At 38.5% G+C, this 22,084-nt stretch overlaps 1 protein-coding gene across 1 annotated transcript in view; it reads left to right on the top strand.

Moving 5' to 3' along the window:
* Nucleotides 1-22,084, top strand: part of C6H4orf50 (chromosome 6 C4orf50 homolog) — a 156,770-nt gene that overhangs the window by 70,666 nt on the left and 64,020 nt on the right. Inside the window, exons 11-13 of the mRNA XM_072621421.1 lie at nt 1,538-1,659; nt 8,117-8,335; nt 9,908-10,304. Coding sequence (XP_072477522.1) covers nt 1,538-1,659; nt 8,117-8,335; nt 9,908-10,304 — 738 coding nt within the window. The remainder of the gene's footprint in view (nt 1-1,537; nt 1,660-8,116; nt 8,336-9,907; nt 10,305-22,084) is intronic.

Genomic DNA, 22,084 nt, shown 5'->3' on the forward strand with positions numbered 1-22,084 from the left:
AGAAATGCAGTCCTGCCTCTAATGAGGGAAGACAGCATGTAAAAACAAGTTGAAAAGAAGAGGAAGGAAGATGATGCCTTGCAAGGGGGCTTGATGGAGGAGTCCAGATTTCGCTCAGTGGAGAAATGAATTACATCATGCACTTTGTTCTCCTGGTTCTGCTTACTATAATCCGCATTGCCTGTATATAGCTATTACATTCACATACTACATGCTGTCCAGGCAATGAATGGGCTCTCTCCTTCCAGTTCTCTGCACCTATAAAAGTGCTGTGATACATATTTTGGTACATATGGAATCTTTCCCACTGTCTTTGACCTTCAAGTATATATTCTTGTAATTGTGTTGCTTAGTCAGTGAGGTTTTCAGCAGGATGAACATATGTGCTTATGTACGAAATTCAGCACTTGCACTTTCATCATAGCGTCAGTCTCAGGCAGAACAATCCTGCAATCAGATTAGTGGAAGAGGTTCTTCAGGGTGGCAGAGTGCTCAGTATCAGACTTTGATTCTAAAAGGATCTTTCAAAAAGCCATCTCTTTTCTTTTAGTGCTTGCTTCTCATTTCTTAGCTGAACATGTAATCCAGAAATGGCCATATGGCCATTCACCATTTATCTAGGTCTTTTTTTTCTGTACTCAAAGTTCTGTAAAAAAATGGGGAATTGTAGGCTCATGGAGATTGTTATCTCCAGTCAAATGTCTACTCCATTCTGGCTGCTGAGGTTGGCAACTATTATATTTGCTATTGTGGTTTAAGCATTTCGGTCATGTCTGACTCTGTGACCCCATTTGGGGTTTTCTTGGTAAAGATACTGTAGTTGTCTGCCATTTCCTTCTCCAGCTCATTTTACAAATGTGGAAACTGAGGCAAACAGGAGTAAGTTTCTTGCCTAGGATCGCACAACTAGTAAGTGTCTGAGACCAGATTTTAACTCGGGAAGATGAGTCTTCCTGACTGCAGGCCCAGTGCTCTATCCACTATACCACCTAGCTACCCAAGTAGTTATATAGGTGGAAGTAAATAATTCTAAAACAAAATGGTAGAGTAACTACATAGTCAAGAGAACTGGGTTACTAGATATACAACCCAGAACAAGTCCTTATTTTTTAATTGCAAAATGAATAGGACTAGATCAGGTTCCCCATCACTAGACTAGATGATCTCTCAGTTCCCTTCTATCTCTGACATTCTATGTTCTAAGGTTCCCTTTACTCCAAAATTCTATATTCCAATGCCCTTCTCTATTTTGACATCACATATTCTAAGAGCTTTTTTGATTCTAACATTCTGCGTTCTAATTTTTTCACTAGCAACTTAACAGTCTATATTCTAATATTCCCTTCAGTTCTAAGATTCCATGTTCTAAATCTCCTTCTAACTCCAATGTCCTGTGTTCTGCTAAAGTGTAGCAGGGTGAAGAACCACCAAAAAAAGACAGTAGAAAAATAAAACAGAAAATGTCAGGACCGACTTATGGGGGAATTTTCTGGCTCTGTGTGGTTTTTGATATTTGAATGATGACATTCTTTCATAGATCAAACCTGTGTCCTGGGCCCAGATATGGTCAATCACCTCAGTGGATATTTCCATTCTAACACCTCTCCTGCTGCTGACTCTGACCTATCACTTAGGAAAACTCGCAGTGGGGCTCCAAATGTGAGTAAGTTCCCAAGGACTATTTTTAGATTTTAAAAGACTTCAAATGGTATTCATTGTACTTCTCTCCATCTCCTGCCGGCAAAATCTAAAATCAGATAGTGTTTGAATCAGGCTTCAGCAATAAAATCTTAACCTTTAAAAAGTCATGAAAAAATAGATATTTTAGAGACAAACATATTAAATTTCTATTTTTAAAATAAGATTAAATATTGAACCCGACTTCCTCAAAACTCAAATACTTGTTAATAATAATAAAACCCCTTTATGTTTCTATGTTTTGGGGTGGAGGTTAGCCATGGTGGTCCATGGACATTTATTTCAAGAATTCTAATATCAGTCTCTCCACTCCTTTGTATGTGACCTTCAAGAGTTGTTATAGCCAAAACCTCGGTCACCCTTCAGCTACCCTAGTGATATGCCTCTACAAACTTGGTGAGGTAGGTCCCTGGATGACAAATATACTGTCCATCATGAGTTCTGATCAAACCTCCCTACCTTGCTATCACTGTCCAGGGTCAGAGCTCTGTTGACATAGCTTTGTAGATCCTAATGCCATGTTCATGCCATGGTGAGAACATCAGAATAGGGCTTTAGTGTGAAAAAAAAAATGAGAGTTCCATTTTAAAATAAGAATAGGAATTGAACTTGCAATTTCATTAACATAGAAGTGAGGAAACTACCATCACACTTGCAGATTGGTAACTTCTCTGGGTCTTAGAGGTATCTTGGTCACTGAGAGATTAAGTGGTTTGTCCAGGGTTACCCAGACAGTATGTATCAGAGACAGGAATGAAACATGGGCTTCCCTAACATGGAAGTCAGCTTTCTCTCCACTATATCAGGTTGTCTGTCATATATTTTACAATTTAATTTATGTCAAGCTTGACATACATTGAAAAACAAGGGAAAAGGATTGTGTGGCTGGCAATTTAATTAGTCATGATGAATCTACTGCTGCTTCTCCCTCACTCTATATCCCTGCAGGCTCTTTTCTATGTTTCTCCCTCTTACTTCTCCCACCCACCAATTCAGCTGTGTCCCATTTCCGTCCTTTCTGCCAATCGATTTGTGACTTTTTCCCTAAATTAATTGGCCAGCAGGCAAGTTTCAATGTTTAACAGCCAATTATTAACCATCCTATCCCTGCAGTAAGATAACCTTTTTCCTGACTTTACCTGGTCACATTTTGACCTTCAGAGGAGGAAAGATTTCAAAATTCAACAATAGCTCCCATTTGGGAGGAAGAGGATGACAGTCATCCTTTAATATCTAGGTTTGGGGCTTTAAAAAAAGAAAAATTATAAAATCCTCGCCTCAATGCAAATTTGTTTTTTTAAACGAAATGTCATTTTTAAGGAAGAACAGTATTTTAGCTGTCACATTATGAGAAGAGTAGTAAGACTGGAATTTATTTTGTCTAACAGTCTTATCAAACTGACGATGAGTAATGACTCTGTGACTCCTCATTTTCTTCAAGGCAAAAGACAATCTCTTTTGTCTGTCATTCAAGGCTCTCCAAAATTTGCCACCAGCTGCCTTCCCAGTCTTACTCCCTTCCATTCCCTCTGTGCTTCAGTCAAACTGGACAGCTGTTTCTTCCTCACACACAGTGTTTACTCTGTAGCCTGAGTGCCTTCGTTCCCTATGCTGAAAATGGAATCCTTCCTGTTTGTCAATTGTATTTCTATCTACCCTTCAAAACTTAACTCAAATTCTGCCTCCATTAGGAAGCCTTCTCTAATTTCTGAGGTTATCCCCACCCCTGGAATTCAATGGGCACCTTGTACTTCTCAATGCACTTACCACATAATGATGTGCATGCTTATTTGCCGAGTATGTAGCCAACCCCTGTACTAGGCTGATCTCCTTGGGGGCAAGTCTTGGGTCATCTGAATAGACAGCCTTCAGATCTACTAGATTCTCTCTTATTATTTCTATATGGAAGTTAGAAATAGGTGTCTTTTGTTTTATGTGAATAGACTGGTGTTAAAAGTTCATCTTAATACTCTTCTTTGTGCCAGACTCCATCAGGATCAGTCAAGTTCTATTAAAAAATATTATAGAACAGTCAAAGCCAAAGCCACAAATTGAAGCAAAGGTCTTATCTTATATTCCTTGACCAAGATCCCTATATTGTAGCAAGAGTTCTAAGTAGCGCATCAGAAGACTTAGATTCATGTCTCAGCTCAACCATTCAGTACCTGTGCCTCAGTGTCCTTTCTAGTCAAATGAATGTCTTATTTTACTTCTTTTTTCCCAGCCAACGAGAATGACTTTTGGGTTGAAAAAGACAAAACAAAAATAGCTCAGAGGAAGCTAACACCCAAGATAAACAAGAAGAAAGTAAAATAATATCAAACTTCCTTTGATGAGCTGAAGTTTCCTGCTCTATATGAATGACATCCTGGAGTACGGAAAGAGCTTGTAGATTTAATTCCTTAGTCAGTATAATTGGATTTGAAAAGTTCCTCAGAATCAGGGAGGTGATACAGAACTAGAAAAGGACAAATGTCCTGATTTACTAGAAAGAACAAAATGAGATGGGAACAGAATCTTCCTGAGGGGGAAAATTAGAGTGTATCATTAAAGAGGTAGTCAGTGAACTTCTAGAAATGACAATGGTGATCAGAGTCACCGTGGCATCATCAAGAAAAAGTCTTGACAAAATAATATTGCTTTTCCTTTTTGATAGGATTCCTTACTTGTCAGATCAGGGGAATGGATACTGTAGATAGAATTTGCTCAGATTTAGCCATGTTTGATAAGATCTCTCATGTTGTTCTTAAGGAGAATATGGACAAATAGGGACTGGTGGTGGTATAATTAGATGGATTCAGAGATGGTTGAGTGGCTTGATCTAAAAAAGTAGTTAGTGCTACCAACTTGGGTGGATATCTACAGGGGATTTTCCTGGTCCTGTGTAGCTTAACTTTTTTTTTACAATGAGCTGGATAAAGACAGGTGGTTTACTTATAATATTTGCTGATGACACAAAGCTAAGAGAGATAACTGATGCTTGTATTTTGGAGTTAGGATCCTAAAAGATTTTAGCAAGCTAAAACAGTGATTCTCAAATGGTTCTCCAGGGACCCCTGAATAGCAGACAGATCCCTTACTTAATTTGGATTGCAACATTCATGCAGAGCTCATGATATATAATTACACTGAGGACATTGGGGCATTTATGATCTCCAAAGAAAATGAAGTGCTAGATTTTTAAGGATAAGCATAAGTTATATGCTCTTAGAGTCACTTGATTTTAGGAATAAAACAGAAAAACAAATTGAATTGGAAGCCTGCTTTTTGTTGGGACATCCTGATAAAGGCTAGATATTCGTGTGTGAGAAAGTACCTTTGTTTTGGGCTATAACACATGGTTCTCCCTTTTTGATCTTTAGTGTTTGGAAGAGGCAGAAAAACTCTCTCCCTTCATAAGCACAGTGAGACAAATCAGTGAAAGCTGACCGTATGGGAATGCAACTGTATAAAAAATCAATTCAATTAAAGAAATATCTTTTTTTTAACCAGAATACATTTAGGTAGGACTTTGAAGATTTACGAAGTATTTTCCTGGGAATGACTTTGCCAAATAGCCATAGCACATGTTATTACTACCATTTTACTGATAAAAAAAAAAAAAAAACCTGAGTCTCATAGAACTGATGTATCTTACTCAGAGTCACACAGAGATTCCTTCCCTGTCTTCTCACCCCCAAACAAGTACTCTTTTGGGTTCTGTAAATTTATTTTTAAAAGTAGTTTCATAAGAGTATTTCAGTATAATTAACTTCCTATATATTTTATGCACTTGAAAATATGCTTGAGAAGGCATCTGAAGGTTTTTAGCATGATGCTAAAGGGCATATATATGAAGAATACATATGAAGAAGGTGAAGAATCATTGCACTAGTTGAATGCATGATATATTTGTTTATAAAAATAACTAGCATTTCTATGGTGTTTTAACATATGCAAAGCAATTTCTCAACAACAACCCTATGAGGCAGACAGGTCAGGTACTAGTCTCTCTGCCTTAGAGATGAGAAAGTTGAGGCCCAAAGAGTTTGGGCTTCTTCGACTTTCACAAGATCAGAATCAGAATTAAAAGTTTGAACTCAGGTGACAGAGACCTCTGCCTTTTTTTGAACAATAGATTTGTGTTGATATGTTTCATTTTTACATCACCTATATCAGAAGTGTCAAATACACAACCCACAATACCCCAGAGTGTAGCCCGAACTAAATTAAAGCATGATTGGAAAATAGGTAAATAAATGAAATGCAATAAAATATAGATAACATTAAATTTAAAAAAACTAAGTCAATATGCAATCTGCACGATTCCTTATGTACGCTTTAGGGGCCCCCATTTCTATTTGGATTTGACAGCACTGACCTAGATTTCTCCCTGTATGCCTCCCCCTTCTGAAACATTTTATAACTGTTTTTAAAAGTAAAATAAGGCTATGAAGAGAAAAGATCAGCAAAAACTATGAATACATTGAAAAAAATAATAAATTATCATATATACTATTCCACAGAATTGGACACCCCCCCCCATGCACACATGTGCACATGCACACATCTGTAAGGGACAGAGACACCATTTGCTTTTAGCTTAAATACTTTTGTGCCTTCTGTCCTCCCTCCCCCATATTATTTCTTTCTAGTTCAGAAATGATTGGTAAAATTGTGCCAACTAAATATTTACAGAGTTCCAACTCAGATCTTTGCTGTCAGGGGTTTGCCATCACAGTTTCTAAAATACTTACAATGCTCTATGGGGACTCGCAGGGGAACTAAAGTTCAAAACCTCTCCAGTTGGTTATGTATGAAAGTAGGGGTCACTTGCATTTGTCTGGACTTATAATAAACCTTTCATTGCCTCCCTCTCCTCTCATTTGCGATTAGCTCTGAAAGTCTGCAGGGGCTGATCCTCTTCCTTCTTCTTTTCCTCCCTCCCTCCTTCTCTTGTATTCTCTCCTCAGTATTTTCCATTCCACCATATTTTATTTCCTCTTATTCTGAGGTCCTCCATTCAAACTCTGGTACAAACACACCCAACAGCTAGATCTAGCAGCTTCGAAGGAATTGATTGAAGCTCTTGTTGTAGTCCAGGGGAATAATTATTGATTGCAGACAGCTGTGTAAATGCTACACGGCTACCACATTCCACTATCTACCTTCCCCTGGGATTCTCACTCAACCTTTGCTTCTTTTGCACTTGTTTTCCCAGGGAAAGGAGGTGGAGGAGCTTGCCCAGTAGGGTACCAGAGAGAAAATTGGTGCCTTCCCCATGTACAATGTACTTCAGTGTCTAAACACTTATTCTTGCTGATAGTTTCCACTTTCAGTGCATCAACTGAGCTTCTATTTCATGACCTCACATGTCTGCCTTCACAGCCTCTCCCTCTTTCACTATTTGCCTTGATTTTTTTCCTTTTGCTATCTATTTGAACCCCCTTTCTTCTCATGCCTCCAGCATTTCATGGGCTGTGCTTTTCTTCTTGTCAGATGTTATGGTTCCTCCCCCTTCTCAGTCTGAAGCTTCTTCAGGCCAAAAAACGCCATTTCCTTCTCCATCATCTGCCCTGTTATTTGTTTCTCCTCTTGAATTTGTTCTTAGAAGGCTGCTTACCACATGACTGCTGTAGGCTGCTCTAAAAAAATTCCTGTTCCCATTCCTCTTTGTCCAGCTCCTCTTCACTCATCTGCTCAGGTTATCTCCTGATGTTTCACCTCTTGGGGCCCCAGGGTGTTAAACTGCTTTGTAACAACACTTATCAATCCCCAGCTTTACTGTGGATTCCAGCAATCATCTTATCATCTTGAATTTGGGCCCTTGGTGTTGCAGGAACATTAGGAAGGACATTTTGGCTTTACCCCTCTGAACCTGGTCTAAGGAAGACACCCTGCCCAAATCCCAGATCAGAAAAAGGGGAGTCTTTCCCGTACCCACAACCAAGTTCCTTGGATATTCCTCTGCCTGAAGAAATTTCTCCAAGCTGGGCCAATAGGGGCATACCCCTGTAATCTAAGGTCTCCAATCATCAACTAGTGGTAGCTTTTCATGCTGCCCAACTCTAGAGTCTTGTCTTCTCTACAGAGTTTGGCCCTCATGGCTGGTCTAATACAAGCATGCCTAAGGCTCCCGTTGTGTTAGATCACTAGCATCAAATGAAATTATCGATGTTCTTGAAATACTCTGAAGGGGTTGGCAGGAGAACTAGTAGGTTTGGTCAGTTGTATAACAGCTCTATCTTCCATGTACTGCTTTTAGCCTCCCCCCACCAGAATTCCCAAATTCTACATTATATTTCTTGATTACAAGCTATTTTTCCTCTTACTTCATTGCAAGGACTCCTAACAAAGATTTGTTGGTTTAAATGGCTTTTACTGATTTAGCAACATGGTCAGAGAATTTCATCCCCGCCATTAATGCTCTTGTTCACAGTTACCTTCTGGAGTGATGAACAATACCAGAACCTGCCAGATTGGAGTGGATGTGGGTGCAGGGCTGATTTCTGAAAGCATTCAGTGGGAAACACATGAGATCTGCAGCTTCTCCACTCCTCCAACCAATGCCCTCCCTCTGCCTTCGAAAGTAATGAGTCCAGAGAGGATCCTAGCCTTGCATTGGGAGCTAAGCCACAGCCGCTACAATAATTATCAGGTCAATAAATCACCTTTGGTGTTAAGAATTTAATGGAATCATTCTTCTAGCCTACATAAATACTTGAAGCCTCGTTCTTAGAACCTTTAAAGATAATACATTAAAAATGAAAAGTGATTAAAAACCATATTTGATGATAAATGCTTTTATCTTTAGTTTTAGCACTGGCAATTAGAGAAGGCTGGGGCTTGCTTCAATCTTGCCCCACCCACCCAGAAAATTGGGCTTTGGGAAATTTCCAGGCACCTACAGGAATATTTAATGAAACAAAACCTGCCAAAAGTATAACTTTTGGCCAGCTCTTCTTTTCCTTTTAACTATTCCAGCTAATTCTACTCTCAAAGGCATTCACTGTTAATTTCCTAATATTTGGAATACTATGACAGGCTGAACCAATCAATAGCAAGCAGCTGGGCCTAAGATTTCCCTGATGCAATACTTGACCATTACCTTCTAAAGCTTAAAGAATCATACGTAAAATGTTAGTGCTGGCAAGGACCTTGGAGAGCGTCTAGTTCAGTATTTACATCCCTTGCTATTTTACAAGGCAGAAAATTAAAGTCTGCAGAGGTCAGTATCATGGAAAAATCATGGGACTTAGAGGCATAAAACCTGGGTTTCAGCACTGCAGTAGCCACTTATAAACTGTATAACCTCAAGCAAGTCCTTTCTTCTCTCAGCCTTAGTTTCCTCATTTGTAAAATACAGTTGATACTGACTCTACCTACCTCATGAGGCTGTTGAATCAACTGAAATACCAAGTGGAGTCTCTCAGTGAAAATAAAGCTGCAATTATATGAGTGTAAGCAATTGTTAATATTATCATGAATAATAATTTGTTTTAATTGCTATAATAATTGTTAGCAGTAAAATGTAGGCTCCTTCAAAGCAGGAGCTATTTCATCTTATCTTTGTTTTACTGCCCCTGCACCCCCAACACAGTGCCTGGCAAGTACTTAATAAATGTTTATTAAATTTAATTGAATAGAATCTTTATTATTGTTATCTAATGACATAAATTTGTGGCATTCCTAGGACACATTCTTAACTTTTTATGTTAGAAAGAAAGGGGACAATATTAACTGAAACAGATCTGGATAGCCTACTCTCTAAATAGGTTGCTGAGATATATCTAAAAGACTTTATGATGGCTTCAGACAAAACTGCTGAGCCAGCAAAGTGCATTGAAAGGATTTTCTTTTTTAATCTCCACAGAGAGCATTTTCAAGGAACACTCACACATTTCCGATCTCATGAAGGCTTTTAATTTTCACACTCAATACTTAACTTTACAAGCATTCTATGGGGTAGTAAAGGAGCTACCCTGAGAATATATTAAAATTAAACCATAGCTTTTTTAGTAGATCAACCAACTGATCCAACGATAACAAGAAATCCCATTTTAGAAGATCGGATATTCAAAGATCATTGGACTCCATGAATAATGTTGTCAAGATATTTAATTATAGTCTGGAACTGTAGTGTAAAGACCATAGAATTGTTCTTTGTTATGAGTTTACCATAGTTGTTTCTGGATGCTAACATCATTCCTTTCTCCTCTTTCTCCTTTAGGCTCTGGCTGCCCCTTCTGAGTCAGCCCTCAGTGGTTCCAGTGTACAGTCCTGTCTGGTGGAGCCATGCCAGCCTACAGGGCCCTCTTTCCCAGAGTCTTTAACTGGTAGCTCTTTCGAGGAACACCAACAGCAAGAGCAAGGATGCAAATGGGGCGACCCATCATGTAGTCAGACAGAAAATCAGCATTCAGAAGCTAAGCACTGGGGCAGCAATCCCAGAAATACCATTATGAATAACACATGGACCTCTGGAGACCAGCCAGATGGCTCAACCTCCATGACTACAGCAGAAAGCCATTTGTCAAATGGGTTGTCAGCAAGTAATAAAGGTCTAAGTCCTTTGGGGGAAGACTCAGACATGCTGGAGAGAGTGAAATCCCTGGCTATAAAGCAAGGTAAAGTGCTTTCCTGATTTTGTTGATGATTTGCTGAAGGAAAGAAAGACCTTTGGTGTTTTTCTAGCCAAATCACACTGAAGTATCCGGCATAGGTGGGATAGGTTGGTGGATGATGCCTACTGTAAATTTCTTTGTGAGAATAATAATGACACTTGTCCAGGGAAATCTCCAGTCCTTTGTGGTTCACAAAGCATTTCTATACCCATATGAAGAAGGAAGGGCATGGATTATTTAAGGAAATTTGGGATAAGGATAAGGACAACTGAGATAAGGAAACTGAGGTTCAGAGAGATGAAGTGGCTTGCCTAAGGCCACACAATTTGTAGTAGAATTTGGATTAGTCACAAAGTCATAGCATTTACAACCAGAAGGTCTCTTCATGATTTCCTAGTCCAAAGACCTTTTTGAGAAAGAAAAACCACATTAGTAGTGTGATTGGTAGCAAAACTGTGATTCAGGCACACATCCTCTACTTCTAAATCCTGTGATCTGGTGCTACTTTCCCCCTACTACATTATGGAGTCTCAGATTGCAAACCAGAACTCTTTCCACTATACCATATCTTAACTATCCATTTGTTCATTCATCTAACATTTACTGAGGACTTCCTCTACCATGAAAACTCCTCTCTCCCAACACAGACATACTTAATGTAAAGGATCTACCACTTCCAAAATTTCTCATATTTTTTTCTTTATTTTTGTTATTACCTAGCTCTCCTTTGTTCTTAGGATAGTCTGTCTTGTTTCAAACATATTTGCATTCATATCTATATGTCATAAAACAGAGTGGTTCAGCAACTTGACTAGGATCTCAATCAGGATTTGAATTTACACTTTTTATTCAAGATACTTCAATATTCTCCATCAGTATTTCTGCTAAAAAAAGAAAGAAAGAAAACTGAAGCCAGAATGTGATAGTCACACTCATAGTCCTCACAACTGGTAATTCAGTGGATTTTCAAAGGAGTTATGTAACCTTTTGAAATATTTTCTTCCCCTGTGATTTATAGCATGGAAGGATAATAATCTAACGAGTATATTGCAAGCTTTGTAATAGCACCTTTTTGGAAAAAGTATTTCTTTCAAAAACTTTTAGAGGGCTTACTGACCCTGGGACAGGATCTGATTGAGAAAGGATAAGATCCATGGATATGTGATAAATGCCCTTATTTGCTTGATAAATCTACATAGATTTGATTACCACAAAGCAAGTGCTTTTCCTCTGCTTGACATGTCAGTCCTTCAGAACCTGTCCTGCCTCCTGATATCATGGTGGGCAGTGTCCCCCGATAACTTTTCCATGAGATCTCTCCACAGTTGCTGCTGTATAAAGTGCCCTTTGGGGGAGGACATGGAGATCTGTGTACCATCCCGTTATTTAGCCAGTCATTGGAAACTAGCATATTAACACTAGGGAAAAAATACTATATCCTCTGATTTGGAAATGATGGGCATTTAGTAGCCCAGAAAACATATCAGAGTTGGAACATGTCTCTTGTGGGAATGGGGTAAAAAAGGGCACTGTCAGCTACTTTCAGAGGCAGCTGTTTTATGGCAATAATAATTTGATTTGATTAACATTAAGCTTCCATAATGTATGAGGCACTGTGGTAGGTGCTGAGATACCAAGTTAAAAATGAAAAAAAAAATGTCTCAATCCTCAAGAAGCTTATATTCTACAGGATTTAAGAGCTTACATTCCTCTACCCTTTAAAATTTCCAAAGGGTCTTCCTTATAACGTCCTTGTCAGGAAGGTACTGCAGACGATAGTACTAATTTACAGATGAGTGTTTGGGGTTCTATTTTTTTTTTATTTTTTTGCATTTTACAAGTTAGAGGATTACTTACCCAGAGTCATAGAGTTGATATCTGTTCTAAGATTTGAACTCACTGTCCCTGTACATCAAGTCTAAACCTCTTTCTTCTCTACCACACAAAATGTGGAGTTGGAAGGCCTAAGTTCCAGTCTAAGTTGAACTTACTAGTTATATCTGCTTGGGCAAGCCATTTCTCATCTACAAAATAGACAGCTAAGTGGTAGAGCCAATTGAGTGCTGACCCTAGAGTTAAGAAGACCTAAGTTCAAATCTGACTTCAAATACTTACTATTTGTGTGACTTTGGGTAAGTCACCTAACTTCTATCTGCCTCAGTTTTCTCATCTATAAAATAAGAAATGAGAATGGGAGAGCAGGAAAGTGACCTTCAGATGATCTTGTCCAATACCTTTATTTAATAAAAATGGAAACTAAGGCCAGGATAGCTAAAATAGTTTTCCCCAAGGCACAGGTAGCTAGTGGCAGAGCCCAGAATAAAACCTGTGTTCTTGATTCTGTCTTCACCACATCAACCCAGGATAACACATATATTTGTTCATTAGTGCCTGCTAGTATTTATGTTTTGCTCTAATGCCTTGGTTGATTTGGGTGGTGGACCTTACAGTGACTCATGCCATGCGCCCAGCCCAAAGTAAGCATTTATGGGAAGACAGTCATCATTGCATATTCCCTCATGTACTTGTCATTGCCTAGCTAGAAATCTCTGAGACAGTCATATATTTGGTGGAGTTGTGTTTTATCACATAAATTTAGAGTAAGAACAGGGACTCTAGAGCATTGAATCTAAAAGAAACTAAAGGTCTGCATCAATTAGTAACTGAATGGTGTGGCAAGTCTCTTTATATTTTACTTTCTTCATCCATAAAATAGGGTTTGTAATATCTGTTCTATCAGCCTCGTAGGTGGTAGGCAGAAGATGAAACAGCTGATATGCAAGGATCTAGAACAGAAAAAGGATTTATTAAGCTTTACAGGTAGTGAAACAATAGGTGGATTATGTGAGCTTTCATGGGCATTATTTTAAAAGCTCGAAAAATAAACAGAACCAAAGGGTGATGGTCATGCAGTAGTTTATTAATAAATGTTGGATGAAGGCAAGACTGAATCTTGTCCAGCTCACTCATTTTACAGTTCCAAAAAGCATAAGGTCAAAAGAAGGGGAAAAAAATTTGATCTATGTAAAAGATACCTGAAAATTTCAAAATGTCAGACAAATGTACTTCTTCTAATGTCCTCCTCTCATCATGTGGAGGAGACCTTAGATTCTCAAAGACACAGACAGCGGAGTATTAGTTCTGGGATGTGCTACCCCATTGGAAAGGCTTTGAACATGAACCTAGTGACTGCTTATATATCTGCTACCTAAACAACTGCCATGGTGGCTTCTCACTAGCAGACTGGCCAGTGGTAAGAGCATTGATGCTGGAGTTAGAAGAATTGATGCTACTCTTTTTTTCTAGACAAGAGAGTTCTTCTCATTTGTAGAAGAAGAGGATATAACTACTGGATGTCCATATTTGCCTTCCAACCTATCTCTATTATCCCTTGGGTTGTGCCCTGGGATTTGATTAAGTGAGAAGATGTATGTGGGGTCAGTTCATTAAAAAAGTGTGCAGAAATATGGACTTTCAATTAATATGATAAGATGAAAGTTTACATATATATATATGTATACAATTAATATAAGATGAAGGTCAATAGGTATATATACAGCCCCACATATATACATGTGTATGTAGTTTTTAGTTGTAGTTTGTCCTTCATTCTTGAAGAGGACCATGGCATAAGAAAGGTGATACCATGATTTCAAGTGAATTGGATTTAAGTGAGGCAGGGCTGTGTAACGTCACCAACCTCTCTCCTCTGTAGCCATCTGGGTCCAGTGGCAAGATATAATCAGGATGATTGGAGATGGTACCAGATGCAAGGGAAGACCTTGGCCTTTTGAAGCTAAGGCCTTTTCTGGGTCTTGGTTGAGAATAGAGGTATGCCAGCAATGGTTGCCTGGGAATTCAATGTCTGGGAAGGGCTGAGTCTTTGCTGTTTTCTCAGACAAAGGGCCAAGTTCCTCCTTCATGTCTGACAGTGTGTTATTATTGGATATGTGCATACTTTCTGAAATTCTTCTTGAGATGCTTAAGAAATCATAGGTCTGAAAGATAAGAATTACAAGCAGAAGAAAGATGGCAGCATTTTCAAAGAATATTACAACAAATTATTTTCTTTATCAAGAATAGCGATACTTAAATCCATACACCATAGACCCGAAGGTGTTTATAGAAGAATTAGAAATGGCACTAAAGGGGACTAAGAGGGGAAAATAAACTGGGAGGAATCATGCATATTATATAGAAGATAACTCTGCTGGAGTCAACAGCTGAGAGAGCATTGAAAGACCCATTTATGAGGTGATGATGATGATGACATGATGATAGCAAGGGCAGTTGATATTTATATGGTGCTTTATGGTCTGTGTTCATACACATGCATAAAGGCAGCAAGATGGCTCATTGGACAGAACACTAGACCAGGAGTCAGGTAACTCAGAGTTCAAATCCTGCCTCAAGCACTTATTGTGTGACCCTGGAAAATAAGTCATTTAACTTCTTGCAGCTTCAGGTTCCTTATCTGTAAAAAGGGAATAATAGTAGTATCTACCTTCCAGGGTAGTTGTGAGGACAGAATGAGATAATATTTGTAAGGTGCTTTGCTAACTTTAAAAATGCTAAATAAATGCTAGGTATTATTGTGATCACTTCTATGATAATGATGATAGGTATCCATAAGTGTACTATGTTTATAAACACCATTAGATGCCCAAGAAAAAGATGGTGGAGAATGGAATGAGTTGCTTTGGGAGGTAATGATCAAGAATTTTTATCCTTGGAGGCCTTCTGGTGGAAGCAGATTGACCTATGTCACATGTTACAAGTAGGGTTGGGCTTTGAAGACTCTCCTAACACTGAGATTCTAAGGTTCTAGATTACAACCTCATCCCTTGACTGAATCCTAACTTTACCCCCAAGAAGTCAGATTTTTGCAATGGGAAAAGTATGGGGTAGAAGCCAAATCTTACCTTGGAGTCCCAGCTCTGCATGGTTCTAGCTTGGTTATTTGTAAGACATCATTTACAATTAAGTGAATGAGAGAATCTTTCCTTTGTAAAATGTCTTAGATTTTACATGGCAGATGCATACTACTCTTACAGACCAAAGAATCCCACCCCTACCTATTCCTGGAAGAATAGGATTTTTTGTCAGCATGGAATACTTACAGACAAGGACAACATACTGAATAGAAAACCATTTCACTTAAGTTGGCATGAAGGACATTGATAGTACAGACAGCTGCTGGGTTTAGAAATAGAACAGCATGAAGTATGTTAAGTGACCTACAAAGAGATCTGTTCATTTTCCTTCTTTTCAGCTGTGCTATTTTCTTCTCACTCCACCTTCTTAAAATTGTCTTGCTTTCCTTCTGGGAATTAGCCAAAACCAACTCTCTAAATAAGGCTGCTTGGGGTGGGGGGAGTTAAAAAAAGAGAAGAGAAAGTAGTTTCTCTTAGATAGCTATGTAAAGATGTCCTCAGATAAGTAAATGTAAGATTAGAGAGAGGGGAGAGAGAGGAAATAGAGGGGAGATGAGAGAAGAGAACAGAGGATTGGGAGAGAGGGAGGGAGGAAAGGAGGGAGGAATGGAGGGAGAGAGAGAGAGAGAGAGAGAGAGAGAGAGAGAGAGAGAGAGAAAGAGAGAGAGAAGTAATTGCGAGAATAGGAACATAATCCATAATCCACCTGAATTAAACTTTGAAGGAGTACAGTCTTTAGAGAGGTGAAATTGATGATGGAGAAATGGGAGATGTCTGATACAAATGTACAGGAGCAGGAGATGGAATGTTAAGTTTAGAGGATACTTAGTATTCTAGCCTGATATGAACTAAAAGGACTGTGATCCTAAAATTCTCCTAATTCATTAAGTTGAAAAGCCCTGGACTCTGCCCCACAGGGAGACAGGCAGCTCCTTCACTTTCATCCACATTCTATCTGACCTACTCCAGACCTGGGCATGCTTCATATCCCCTACAACCATGACCTCATTATTTTCTTACCATCTCTTTCTGACTACATGACCTCTAAAGATTATAAAAATGATGATTATCATTTATTTAGTATGTTACAGTTTGCAAAGCACTTTACATATGTTATTTCATTTGATCGTCATAATAGCCTTATGTGATGGGTTCTGATATAATCCTCATTTTATAGATATAAAATGGAGGCATAGAAAGGTAAAGTGACTTGTCTAGATTTGTGAAATTAATAAATATCAGAATCTGGATTTGAACCCAGGTCTTTTTCACTTCAAGTCTATCCCTTCTATACACTTATATGGCTTAGGAACCTCCAGTCCCTGAGGGAGTTAATTAATTCATCTCTGGAACCTCCTTCCCAGGGCTGAGCTGTCCAGATGGGGAGGTAGGTGAATGAACTACAAACTTAAATATCCTGCTATAGTTAGCCAGTCTAAGGCAAGCCCACATATTATATTCCATACAATTGTATGTCCTGGCCATGTTCTTGCTCTCAGCCCTGTTACTGTACTCAAACCCTCTCCCCACTCTTACCTTCCACCTCTTGCCCTGAGAAACAGTAATCAAATAGAAATCACAATTGCTTCTGAAAAAGGCATGCCAATTGAATGTCTTCCTTACCATCCTTTTGACTTCCCAAATATGTCAAACTCAGTCAAATTAAATATGATTCCTTAAGCCTCTATTCTCCTAGAGTTTCCTCCTTTTGTAATGTATGCTTCTTGAGACCAGAAACTATCTTGCTTTTGCATTTTTATCTTCAGTGTTTAGGTTATCACAGTATATGATGCATGCATCAAGAATTGTACTGGAGGTGTAATGATGAACAATGGCATAGTTCCTGTCTTCAAGGAACTTACAATCTACTAGAGAGCCAGAGGATAAGACATGTAATGTATACAACCACAGTAAATAGGGCATAAGGTACAAGGTTATTGGAAAAAGAACAAAAAAGGACAAAATTCTCCAGGAAAATTCTAAGAAGCAACGAGCTTCTAAGTGAGAAGTGATTTCCCCTTTATCCCATCTTAGGGATAAACCTTGTAACCCTCTTAGTCATTTACTATATTTTAATCTGTATTTTATTTATCTCCATATATCTTATCCACTCTCTCTCAACTCCAGCTCAGTTATAAACTATTTGAGGGCACAGGTATGGCTTCATTTATCTTTGTATGTTTGCATGTTTCCTAGTACATAAAAAGGAGTTATTGTGTGCTGAAGATTCTTAAATATATGTGTATATGTATATGTGTGTGTGTGTGCGTGCGTGCGTGTGCGTGTGTGTGTGTGTGTGCGTGTAGAATTGTGATCCTGGCTGCTTTTAATAACTTATTGTTAATCCCTGACTTTAAAACCCTTCCTGAATTAATTTATATTTTCGGCCTTTAGCACTTACTGTAACGAGCTTTGTAATTTTATTAACTGCTATAAATAGTGCTTCCTTTTGATGTGTTCTAAAAATATTTCTTTGAGCCACAATCGGTAAGCAAGTCAGGATTTGCTAATCCATGCCCTTCAATTTTGTCTAAGGTTTCATCCTATCAGCTCCCAAATGGCCAAATCACCCAGAGAGAAGGCACTTTCTGAGTACAAGCAAGCAATCTCAAGGAGATTCCATTCTAATGGAGGAAGACAGAAAAGAAAGGAGAGCTAGACAAGATGAGGTGGTCATACCGTAGCTGCCTGCTTATGGTGGCTTGGGTCAGGGCAGGATGACATGACGGCTCATCTATCTGAGCTTGGGACATCAGGAGGAGAGTCCAGATTTGGGGGAGAGAGGGATGAGAGGAATGAGGAGGATAAGCACAATTCAGGCAACATAGTTTAGAAGTGGTTGATGCACCCATATTTTGCTTTCTCACTTCTTTTTTTCTTTTAGTGTTACAACTAGGTTGGGGTGGAAATTAATAACAATAACTCATTCAGGTATAAATACATGTATGTGTATTGTTATATATGACAAATCTGTATACATATGACACATCTATATACAACGATGTGTTTATATGTGAATGTACATATAAGTATATATGTATTGTGTACATATGTGTGTTCTATGTTCTATATACATATATATGTGTTTTATATGTTACCTCTTTTAATCCTTATATAAGCCCTAGAAAAACTATACTTATCTGAGAAATGTGACGCATAAGGCTGAAGAAGATGAAGTGATTTGCTCAAAATGATGCCAGGGATGACCCAGATCATTTGACCTATGTGACTTCACAACAACTCTCCAGGCTGGGGATAGGGACAATCAATGTGGGAGCGTGTTTTCACATTACACAGATGAAAAACTGAGGTTCTGAAAAGGGCATATGGCATTTCTATATTCATGGTTGAGTCTTAACTCAAATCCTCCAAGTTTGGTCTTTCTTCACCAGGGAGAACTAAGCTCTTTCAGGGTAGGCACAATGCTGTTTCTGTCTTTGCAGCCCCATCAGGTAGTCAAAGTGACATGGAAATAGTAGGTGAGTAGGTACTTAAGGCATGTAGAGGAAAAAAGATGCTTCAAGCAGCCTTATTTTCTTTATTCATCTTAAATGTCAATATCAAAATCCTGAAATATTTGTTAAAACAGGTTGCTTCCATTTCTGGATAATTCCTCATTTGATTTTAGTCCTTTTGTATTTTAGTCTGATGTTTTGAATTTGGTTTAATTTTAGGCTTAAGGAACTTCCTTCAAGGTTCCAAGATATAAGATTATTGGAATGCAAAGAGGAGCCTCAGTATAGTTTACATACTTTCTGACCACGTGATGTAGTCTGCCTCCAAAGCACAGAGATCTGACAGAGTTGTATACTTTTGACCAAAAATTTGGAAACACCTTGGTTAGTTGGTTGTTTTCCTTTTTTCTTGAAGAGGACTAAAATGGCATCACCATGTTAGAGGCAAGTTATAGTGCATCTGTATGTGTGGTATGTATACATATATATGCATGTGTCTATAACATGTCTATATATACATGTACATGTATATATCAGCTCAGAATGTTCTACCAGAGGTCTGGCATTTTGAGTGGATTTGCATTTCTTTTGAGCTATGTCAATTCTGCTTTGTTTATAGAGCACAGCACCTTCTCTGATGAGGGCATGCCATGCCGGGCAGTCCTATGCCAGTGTCTCCCATGTCACACAATCAGTTCCAAAGTTCCTTCTTTTCTAAGTTTTATTTAGTATTTTATTTTTCCTCAGTTATATGTAAAAGCAGTTTTTAACATTTGTTTCTAAAACTTTGAGTTCCAAATTCTCTCCCTTCCACCTTCCCCACCCTGCTTCATTGAGAAAGCAAGCAGTTTAATATAGGTTATACAGGTGTAGTCACGCAAAATATATTCATAATAGTCACATTATGGAAGAAGGTATAGACAAAACAACTCAAGAAAAATAAATAAAAATTTTTAAAAGTATGCTTCAGTCAATATTCAGACACCATCAACTCGTTCTTTGGGGATGGATAGCATTTTTCATCATAAGTCCTTCAGAGTTTTCTTGGATCATTTTATTGCTGAGAATAGTTAAATCATTCACAAGTGATCATCTTACAATACTGTTGTTACTTTGTACACAGTACATTTTCACTTTGCATCAGCCCATGCAAGTCCATGTTTTTCTGAGAGCATCCTGCTCATTTTTTCTTATAGTAAAATAGTATTCCACCATAATCACATACCACCACTTGTTCAGCCATTCTCCAATTGATGGGCATCCCTTCAATTTCTAGTCCTTTGCCCCCAGAAAAGAACAACTACAAATATCTGTGTATATATAGGTCCTCTTCCTTTTTTATCTCTTTTAGGATACAGACCTAGTAATGGTATTGATGGGTCAAAGGGTATGCATGGTTTTATAGTCCTTTGGACAGAATTCCTAACTGTCCTACGGAATGGTTGTTGGTTCCAAGGTTCTTAGAAAGACCTTGAGAGTATCTTTGTATCACTTCTTCTGACCACCATGTGAGTGCTTGCCCTGTGTGAGTTCTTCATAAAATAGTCTTTTAGGCAAGTGTATGTTTGGCATTCGAACAATGTGGCCATTTCATCATAGTTTCTCTGTCTGCAGTAATTTGCACTGACCTCATTTTTGATTGCCTGTGAAATCTGGACAGTATACCAGCACCATGCCAAGAAACTGAATTGCTTCCATTTGAATTGTCTTAGGAAGATTCTGAAGATCATCTGGCAGGATACGACACCAGGCACTGAGGTCCTTTCTCAAACTAAATTGCCAAGCATTCAAAGGGAACACCAGAGAAAGGGAGGGGGAAAGGAAGGGAAGAAGCATTTATTAAAGCCTTTTGTTTATAAAGGGCAGCTAAGTGGTGCAATAGATAGGGTGATGAGTCTAGAGTCAAGACTCATCTTCCTGAGTTCAAATCTGGCCTCAAACACTTACTAGCTGTGTGACCCTGGACAGTCACTTAATCCTGCTTGCCTCAATTTCCTCATTGTAAAAGGATCTGGAGAAGGACATGGCAAACCACTCCAATATTTTTGCCAAGAATACCCTAAATGGGGTCACAACGTGTTTCAAACATGACTGAAAAATGACTGAACTGAACTGAACTATGTACCAGGTACTCTGCTAAGTGCTTTACAAATATACGATTCTCATTTGACCTGACCAAGTTAAACTGCTCCTATAACTTCCAAAGACAGACCTTTTCCAAATAATATGAACACTGCATATTAGTACAGTGCTTTATAGTTTATTTAAAAAAAAACATCCTCCTAATAGCCACATGAAGTAGACTGATCTGGATTTCTGCCTCCATCTTGCAGATGAGGAAACTGAGCATCAGAGAAGGAATATGAATCGCCCAAGGTCACTTGGGTAAAAATGACATAGAACCAGAATTACTTGAATGCTAAATTCTAGAGTACTTTCCAACATAGCTCCTGTGGTCCTTGGCTGGAGGGCCATTGGGTCATAAGGTTTAAAGCTATCAAAACGTTGGAGGGCATTTTGTCTATCACCCTTCATTTTATAGATGAAGTCCAGAATAGAGAAAATAACTTACTTAAGAATGGAGAAAATAACTTACAATACAGTAAGTTGAGGAGGCAGACTACACCAAGTCTTTCTGAATCCAACTTATGAGAGCTCTCCATGATAGCTCAAGGAGCTTTCAACTTAGGAAAGATGGTTGGAGAAGCTGTTTGTTTCAGATGGATGGCAGATTGCTCTTGTTTAGTCATTTTCAGTTATGTCCAATTCTTTTTGACCCCATTTGAGGTTTTCTTGGCAGAGATACTGGAATAGTTTGCCATTTCCTCCTTCAGTTCATTTTACAGATGAGGAAACTGAGGCAAACAGGGTTAAGTGACTTTCACAGGGTCACACAGTTAATAAGTGTCTGGGGCCAGGTTTGAACTCAGGTATTATCTTCCTGATTGCAGGTCCAAGGTTCTATCCACTGTACCACCTGGCTGCCTTGACAGATTAGTTATTCACAAATAAAATCAATAAGACTTTCTTTTTAAATAAACCAAAAATAAGGATTTAATTTTTTTAAAACATCACAGTAATTTCTGAATATATCATCCTTACTCTGGAAATGAAACCTCCTTTTTTCACAAAGAAAAAAGATTAAGCAAAGACAACCAATACAGTGATGGCACATGACAATGAACTCATCAAGTCTTTCTTTTGTGCACCTACTGTGCATTGGCTACTTGGAACCTTAGAGTCTTAGAATGTTAGACCTGAAAGGGATCTTTAACTAAGGTGCACATCACACACCCACCAAAAAGCAGCATTGCATGATAAAACTTGGGAATTTTTACTATGACACACCAGATGGGAGGAGTAATACACATGGCCAACAACCCCCTATTGCAGC

Source organism: Notamacropus eugenii, chromosome 6 (assembly GCF_028372415.1).
Source record: "Notamacropus eugenii isolate mMacEug1 chromosome 6, mMacEug1.pri_v2, whole genome shotgun sequence".
NCBI classification, from domain to species: Eukaryota; Metazoa; Chordata; class Mammalia; order Diprotodontia; family Macropodidae; genus Notamacropus; species Notamacropus eugenii.